This window comes from Dermacentor silvarum, chromosome 2, assembly GCF_013339745.2.
Source record: "Dermacentor silvarum isolate Dsil-2018 chromosome 2, BIME_Dsil_1.4, whole genome shotgun sequence".
Classification (NCBI taxonomy): Eukaryota; Metazoa; Arthropoda; class Arachnida; order Ixodida; family Ixodidae; genus Dermacentor; species Dermacentor silvarum.
The window spans coordinates 110467053-110476033 of record NC_051155.1 but is presented as its reverse complement, the minus strand read 5'-3'; the positions used below and the strand labels follow the sequence as shown (position 1 = coordinate 110476033).

General features: G+C 43.5%; 1 protein-coding gene across 1 annotated transcript; it reads right to left on the bottom strand.

The window, feature by feature from the left end:
- Positions 1-422: 422 nt before the first annotated feature.
- LOC119441072 (uncharacterized) lies at positions 423-4813 on the bottom strand. Its single transcript, XM_037705785.2, has 3 exons — positions 4751-4813; positions 4615-4688; positions 423-783 (listed from the first exon to the last, which is right to left on the bottom strand). The coding sequence occupies exons 2-3, from the start codon at positions 4661-4663 to the stop codon at positions 500-502; spliced, it is 333 nt and encodes a 110-aa protein (XP_037561713.1). The 5' UTR covers positions 4664-4688; positions 4751-4813; the 3' UTR covers positions 423-499.
- Between the last annotated feature and the right edge of the window lie 4168 nt (positions 4814-8981).

The following is an 8981-nucleotide window of genomic DNA, read 5'->3' as shown; positions in this document are numbered from 1 at the left end:
CTCGCATTTAGGCCACTTTTAAAGCGCAGCGCTTTGCAGTTGCTGAGGATCCGAGAAGGTGCTCCCGCAAGAACCAATGCATAGCTGAAAAAAATTGTCTTCAGTTGATGTCCTGGTGTTGAGGAATTTACATAATTGAGGAATATTGAGGAATTTACATAATTCCAATGTCACCAGGAGTAAAGCACTCCTGGTATTGGAAGTCAGGAAAGGGCCCCGAAGTCTTTAAAGAAACCTATACACCGTGCTAATAAAAATATTATTTGGCCAGATAACCTTACCAAACTAGCGTTTACACTGCTGCATGATCTTTTACACCTGCCCCTCAAAGAGCACGGGAGCTCTGTTTGCAGACGACTGTACTCCCCCGCGGACAGGATCAGAGTTTAGGAAGGCAATACAAGATCGCTGAAGTTGTTTGCGCTTTATTAACAAGTGTACAATGAAATCCTCAAGATTGTCAGGGCTGCTACTGTGTACCACTTCTGTTTTTGATGTATCAGCCAATGGCACCGCCAATAAGACCAATCACTTGCTGGGTAACGAAAGCGATGACAGCCTTTTTGGCAATGCCGGTGGCCACTTCGGTGACCTTGTCCCAGACATAGGGGTCCACCTCCTCGAGGTCGACGTCCTTGGCGCGAAGCTCGGCGATTTGTCGCAGCGCCTCCTGGAGGGCGGCACGCTCCTCCTCCGTGCCAGGTGCGCCTTCATTCTGCAGCCACTCGCCCATGGTTTCCAGGGCACGGCCGACCTCCACCCTCACGTCTCTAATTTCATCTCCTATAACACAACACAGGCGAATTGATACAAGAACCCCAGATATACGCGTCAGTAACTGCAAATACAGCGAAACGTGAACAGGTCAGCAAAGGTGAAATAATTAGGGAGAGAAATAGAACGAGAGGAATAGCAGGCAGGTTAACGAGATGCGAATCTTCGGCATGCTGCCTTGCACTGTGGTGAAGGAAATAGGGGGTGAGAAAAGAGGATGGATAGACAGATATATGTAGAGATAAACTACCAAAAAGTGGTTCTCACTAGAGGCATTCACAATGCGCGGTGGATCTCAAGAAACGCATTCGCGCTTGCAATATCTTCTGATACGACAAAAGTTGAAAATCACTTTAGCATATGCTAAAGAGGTTGAAAGCGCCACCTTGCGCGCTCACGAGACATTCCTTACATTACTTGACATTTTCATTCTAAAGCGTTGTTACGTCATATTACTTGTTTTCTCCCACCAAAAATCGTAGTTTCGAGTGCCTTAAATACTTCAACCTTAATTGCCTATACCGTAATTAACTTCGCCCTACTCGATGCTAATGATTTCAATTGGAATCCAACTTGGAGATATGGGCGTCTCCAAGTGAGTTCGACTCCCATCAAATGTAGAAGTATGGACGGACGGACGGACGGACGGACGGACACACACACACACACGCACACGCACACACACACACACACACACACACACACACACACACACACACACACACACACACACACACACAGACGGACGTACGGACGGACAGACAGATGCCGTAAATTGCACAAAGTACCCGAAATTCTGAACGCACCACAATTCTGACATGCTAGAGGGTGAACCATGTAGAACTATCTAGCTTCACCGGCTACAAATAAATTCCTTGTTTATCACACACTTGCACCCTGCCGTGAGAGTAATGACAAAGCAATATGCGTGCAGAAGTGAAAGCATAGCGCTAATATTTAGACTACTTTTGCTTAATTTTTTTAGTATACCAAGGCATGCACAAAAGTTAATGTAACGTTGTGCCTGACCGATGCCTTTGTCACTGCTACACAAAAAAGAAAAGAAAAAGAAAGCAAACAATCACAGACTGAAACGTTCGCAAGGTGTGGCCGGTTCCCTTTTTCGTGAAAAGTTATAAAATATATATTAAAATTGAGAAAATAAAGACGTCATGCATTCAAGAGTTGTTTTAGCTAAAGGAAGAAAAATACATCACCTAAACAATAATGCTAATACATGAGATCTCAGCTCTGTACAGTGAAAATATTCAATCTAAGAAACATGAAATACAAGACATACATGGCAAGTGCCCTCTACATATCGCAAATAATTTGGTATGTATTATAAGGGCAGAAAATTAGCTTTACTGGGCAAAGTGAACGTGAACATGCTGGGTAATAATATATTTTTTCAGTTCTTTTCAAAGAGATCGGAACTGACGGCAAAGTTAAAATTTGTTTCGAGTTTTTTGAAAGGCAACGTTATTTGGTAGGTACTGGATTGTTTTTCGTAATTATTTAATATGACTCGCATGCCTCGTTCTCGCTGGCTAAAGTTGCTACTTATGTTCATCAATATTGCTATGTGTGTATGTGTATACTTTTATCATACTATAATTGGTGTAACTTGTAATAAAAGATTTAATTTGCTCTTAATATGTTTTGTTTGGAGAATGGAGAGGACGTTCTCAAATTCTGTGGATGTCCTTTGTACCGTGCATAACAGCGCATTAATTGTTTTGGCAAAACTAATAAATAATTGTAATTTCCTTTTGCTATCGTTCGCCATACTAAATTACCGTGCCATAATATTGAGTAGAATAGTGCACAATGCATAGATTTTATTAGCCACAGTTGGATGAAGGCGGTTTACAAACACCCCTATACACTTTTCAAGTTCTGCGGCTTAACTACTGATGCGAGCATTCCAAGATAGGTCCTCTGCAAACAATGGCCAGGAGACTTCTATGTGCGAACTTTGATATTAGGCTCTCCGATAAGCGCAATTTTCCCTCGTTAGTAATCATTTCCTGTACCGGATAAAATTTATTACGATTAGTTTTTTGTGTTAAGCTGCAATTGATTTTCCCTTAGCCAGCATGAAAGAGATGAAAAATTACTATTAACATTATTTTCTATTGTTTGTAGCTCTTTCAAAATAAAAAATGCATTTTTATCGTCTACGTACATGATTTCAAGGGAATCGGGTGTATTTAGTAATTCACGAAAATAAAAAAAAAAACAGGGCCTTGTATTGATCTTGCGGCAAAGCTTGCGTTAGCATTAGCATGGACGATGTTACATTTACGGTAATTGATAACGACCACAAATAATTTTAGTGAGTTGTAACACAGTCCTCCTCACATGATATCTTGGCATTTTATTAAGCAATATTTCATATTGTATGCAGTCGAAGACCTTCCGAGCGACGCATATCACCTAAGTTTTCATTACGATTGGCAGATCAAGAGCTGTCGATAGAAATTATCAGCATCGAGCGACACGAGTGCATACAATGTATTGGCACTAATATATAGGCGATATTTCATCACCATCAACAACAACAGTCTTTTTATGTCTACTACAGGACGAAGGCCTCTACCTGCGATCTCCAATTGCCCCTGTCTTGCGCTAGCTGATTCCAACTTGCGCCTGCAAATTTCCTAATTTCATCACCCCACCTCGTTTTCTTCCGTCGTTCGACTGCGCTTCCCTTCCCTTGGTACCCATTCTGTAAACCTAATGGTCCACCGGTTATGCATCCTACACATTACATGGCCTGCCCAGTTCCATTTTCCCCCCTTGATTTCCATTAGAATGTCGGCTATCTCTGATCCATACCGCTCTCTTCCTGTCCCTTAACGTTAGGCCTAACATTTCCCGTTACATCGCTCTTTCTATCGCAGACATTGCATACGGTGGCAATGCCTGCCGTATGCACTCCAACCCAATATTATTAGTCTGTAAATTTCCTGTGAGTTATGGACCTTGCTCCGCAGATTTCTCGATTACCTGATTGATGACATGGATGTGACCCATCGTAGAATATCCCTTCCTGAAGCCAGCCTGTTCTCTTGGTTGACTGAATTCGTGTTGCCCTGATTCTATTGGAAATTATCTTGGTGATTATTTTATACAGTACCGAAACCACGCTTTATAATTTTTCAATTCGCTAAGGTCTCACTTCTTATGGATTAGCATAATGTTGTCATTTTTCCAGTTCTCTGGTACACTTTATGTCGTGAGGCATTGCGTATAAAGGGCTGCAAGCTTTTCAAGCATATCTCCTCCGTCTTTTATGAAGTCGACTCTTATTCCATCTTCTCCAGCAGCTATTTCCCGGGTCATGTCTTGTAAGGCGCTTCTGACTTCACCGCTAGTTATAGAAGGAGCCTTGTAGCTTGTTAATCACTACTTCGGCTGAAGGTAGCGTGGCCGCTCTGGGCACTGTACAGGTCGGTACAGAATTCTTCCGTTGCTTTTACTATATCATCGAAATTGCTGAGAAAATTGCCCTGCTTATCTTTCTGTGCATACATCGTGCCTAGTCCTATGCCAAGTTTTATTCTCACTGATATTTCATGCTGCCTCCATATTTTACTGCTTCCTCAATAGTTTCCACGTTATAATTTCAACTATCCATTACTTTCTTCTTGATTAGTTTTGACAGTTCAGCGTATTCAATCTGATATCTTTATTAGGACACTTTCATGCTTTATCGTTTCTTTATTAGGTCCTTTGTTACTTGCGAGATCTCGTCTACTGGTTTTATGTGATATTTATGTCATTATAACTGCAGAGGAGCTATACACTAAGACGAATTTGAATTTAAAAGCTTACCTGTGGTAGATGCCACCAAGAGAGCTATGCAGAGCATCAGGCCGCGCATATTTGTCTCGGAGAGCCTGTGTACGCTGCGTGGAGAACAATACAATTTATTAAGCAAGTGGAGAGCAAAATTACGTTCCTCCCCGACCTGAAAAATACCAGGGCCAAACTTATTTTATTAACCGATCTTCCTACACTCGCCGATGTTGCACATCCAACTGCACTAACCTATCATTCTGCATCGTCATTTATAACATAGCTTGAAAGCCATGACCTCCAACCCGGCCTTCGCAGAAGCGTTATCGACAGTGCGCGAAGGATTTGTCAGATGGGTATTATCAATTGTTCTCATGACAAATATCTGTGGTTCGCAGCTGTTCGTTCAGAACACGCGTCCTATGGTACCTTCCTGCCATGAAAGCGGTGGATAGCACAGTAAATGTGCTATCCACTAGTAATATAGGATATATAGATAGGATAGCACAGTAAATGTGCTATCCTATCTGTTCATTTAAGTTTGCTTGTAATGCTTTATTCAAGAATGGAAAGAGTTTGTATTTGTAGGTCTTCTTATATCATAGTAGGGTGGCTGATTGGACAAGTTGGTGATTCGTATGCATAAATGTATAGCGCAATGGTTAAGCGCGTACGAGTGTAATGTAGGCGTGCCGCTACAGCGTGCCTCATAATCAAGCCGTGGTTCTGGCACGTAAAGCCCCACAATTTTTTATTAGTTACTCTTTTCATGAAAAAGGGAAAACACGGCTGAAAGCGGTCCCAATGGCGCTCAAGTTACGTGCGCAAATAACTGCTACAGTTCATTGCTAGAATCATATGCTGCAAGGAAGTGTGTCAGTCATGGACGCATACTATTTAAGATCCCGCATCATATAAGTAAACGCCACATTGTAAGCTTTCTTGCACATTTTACAGCTTCCCTTTTCTTCCAGGAAATTGTAACGCACAATGCCATAAACCGATTTTTTTAAATTTTATTTTCGACAAAGACTTTATTGGGTTAATAACGTCGATAGCCGCCAACAACCACACCAGAAGCCAGCTATACTGTCAGGTTAAACTACTTTGTAGACAATACAGTATTTCGTTGAGCAAGCTGGCATTGTTTATTTCCTAACGTTGCTGGTTCAAATAAGAAGCGCAATGTGCCTATATGACGTGAGATCTAGTGGAGAGTTTCCACATTTGAGGAATTGCAAGCCGGTGGCTAAATTTTCACGCAGTACGGTTTGTGTAACCACAAGCCCTCTGGACGTTGCTTACACTTCCGCGTTGTGGGTATAAAATGACAACCATTTCAAAGTTGAAGCACAGTCAGTGCCATACATATTCGTAATCGACACCATTTACAGCGTCCGTGAACTCAAGTATGCTTGTTGCACGTATCCAGGTAACGTGACACATTTTGCCGCATCATTTCTGCTCCTCGAACGTCTTATAAACTATAGGCACGTGCAAAAGTATTCTGTAGAATTATGTACTACGTGCCTATCAGATAGAACTTAAATTTCTGGCATAAAGCAATTGGTCTGTATGCCATCAGTAGCTGTGAAACACGCCACGCTATGACATCTACACGAAAGCCTATGAGGCCTCATACCCGCGTACACTGGTGACACGCCTACCCCAGGGAGCTCTAAAGTTACAGAAGTAAATGCTGCAATACATGCTGTCATGAAGCCTCCTGCTGTATTATGCTAGACCGTCGACAGCAGCAGAGCTTGGTGCTTTGCGCACACGCCTTTGATTAAACGCACGAGAGCCTCAACATGCGTTAAGCAGGAACCACATTGAGCCTAATGACGTGTTGCGTCTTTGTGGTTGTTACCGAAAATGCTCAAGATACATCGCAAGCAAACAAATTGTACACAATGTCCTCCTCCGACGGTGGCAGTGGTCTTTATATCTGATTTTCGAATGAATCCAGTTATGGCACATGCCTACTGAAGAAACTATGCATGTTATACAATTTGATTACTTGCGATGTATCTTGAGCATCTTCGGTAACAATCCCGAAGGCGAAAGTCATCATTAGGCTCAGGGTGGTACCTGAACTACACTGTCTCGTTCTCCCACTTTTAGAAAGAAGGTCGTGCCATTTCAGAATAAAAGTCAGTATTGGCTCATCAGAAAGTTTAGTGAGATCTTAATTATGTTAGTAATATTAGTAATGGGGCGTGTATTTTTATAAGGGACACTTCCATAGCAAGAAAATAATTGTCACTTATGTTCTAAAAGCGTAGACAGCTATGCGAAAAAGTAAGAAAAGCTATAACAGCAAGCTCATGCTTTTAAATCATATTTATGACATCAATAAAGGAATGTAATGTGCCTGCGCGACAGAACATTAGGTTGCGTGTAATAAATTACACGGTACACGCAGAATACACTGATTTAGATACTTCGTGACATGTCCGTGAGAACCATGTATGTATGTGTGTGTGTGTGTGTGTGTGCGCGCGCGCGCGTGTGTGTGTGTATGTATGTATGTATACGAGTATACTTTTTAACACGAAAGTGTTTTATGCCGGGGTCCACCAAGACTTCACTGACGTATTTCCGTCACGGAAATACGTCATAGAACATAATACAAAGAAAGAAACCAGAAGTTCCACAAACATGCAAAATTTGGAAATCGAACCCACGACCTCTCGGTCCGCGACGATAGATCGCCGAGCGTTTAACCCATTGCGCCACAAACGCATTTGCAGAGAGCTACACAGACGCGCCTTATATATCTAACACTCCTCCGTGTATCCGCGCTCTTGCTCGGGGCGGTGCCACCGCTTACGAGCAGAAAAGAGAAGTACTGCATTATGACACTAACGCGCACCGACAGTGAACGCTTCGGGGGTCTCAGCACTACGACGCCTCGATGCCAGCATTCGAAGGGACGCTGGCATCAAGAAGCACTACCAACGCCACCTAGGTGGCGTTCACCGTACTCAGCACAGCGGAGCGTGGCCTCCGCAATTAGCTCTGAAAATGTTTCTGAAGTTGATCGCGGAGGCTGCAATTACGACGCGCTGTACGCGCTGATTTGACTCGGTGACGATTCAGTTACGTGCTTTGTCTTGCGCGTTGTATTAGTGTGTCAGTTACGTGCTTCGTCTTTTGCGTTGTGCTAGCGTGTGCAGCGTAGTGCAGCTTCCATATGCACGACGGTTGCTCATGGTCATCGACGTTGGTAGTCGTGATGGAGGAGACGTGCCACCAGGCGTCAGCGTGGGTGCATCAACGCCTAAGGGCGCTTTAGCCACAAAACACCAATAGACATTATATATCAATGTGCAATAAACATTACACTACTTCTGTGAAGACACGTTTCACTTTCGTGTTCTATACCGATTCCTATATAAGAGGGATCAACCACATTTTTTTTATCAACCAGTACCCTTAGGAACACATAATGTACTGGTGAGTGCTTATGTATTTTGATAAAGAAGAAAAAGCTATGAGCCTGAATTTGTATAACGCACAGTCCTCACACGTGCGCCACGAGGTAACTCATAATTAATGTCCCACTATGACCGCCACTGCAGAGCATAAGACACCACGGGTATAGAACGAGGCGGTATTTTTACTAATTTAAATTCCGTGCATCTGTGGCTCTCTTACATCAATAAATACTGTAGTAAAATTCGGTATTACCACTTTTCGTCTGTATTAGACAACAAGCTGTCTGGGTTTAAAGAAGTAACCAATTTAATTAGGGCGTGTAGTTATGTTGATGATGTTTACCAGCGGAGGCCGTTTAATGTGACGTTGAGCCGTGCCGAGCGTACGCCAAGAATCGGCGCAGCTGGGTGAGGAGCGCGCACCGGGGCGCAGCTGTTCGGAGCGTGGCAAGGGTCAGAGAGGAGGATGGCGCGCGCTGAGCAGCAGGTGGGTGGAGGTAAAGAGATGGTATGGATGACGTGATGCTGAAGAGATCGAGGGAGAGTGTTCGCCTAGCAGCAGTTGAGGCGGAGCTTAAGAGAGAGAGAAGTGATGGCGTGAACATGACGTGCAGCGTTCTCCTGAGCTGAAGAGAGCGTCCGCTGGCGTCGGCGTCATTCTGCCGTGAGCGTGGTTAGGACGAAGCAGCAGCTTTCTCCCGAAGAAGAGGCGCGGCGTCAACGGCGTCGTGATACTACTCGAGAGCGGCTTCAACGACTGCGCGCAGATCCGGAATTCCGAGCAAGGGCTGCTGAAGCAAAGCGACGGAGGAGGGTTGGAGATCAAGAGTTTACAGAGCGAGAAGCTGCTTCTCGGCAACACTACGAAGAAGCTCACCGTGAAGATAGACAAATCGATGTTAAAGCAAAGCTAAAGCAAATGTTAAAGCTAAGTAAAAATTCAAGTTAACGCTAAGTATAAGC

What these genes read in the sequence shown, in the direction of transcription:
- LOC119441072 (XM_037705785.2), bottom strand. Translation starts at nt 4,663, where the DNA reads ATGCGCGGCCTGATGCTCTGCATAGCTCTCTTGGTGGCATCTACCACA. An exon ending in CTTGGTGGCATCTACCACAG is followed by an intron (nt 784 to 4,614) that starts GTAAGCTTTTAA and finishes GTTGTGTTATAG; the next exon opens with GAGATGAAATTAGAGACGTG.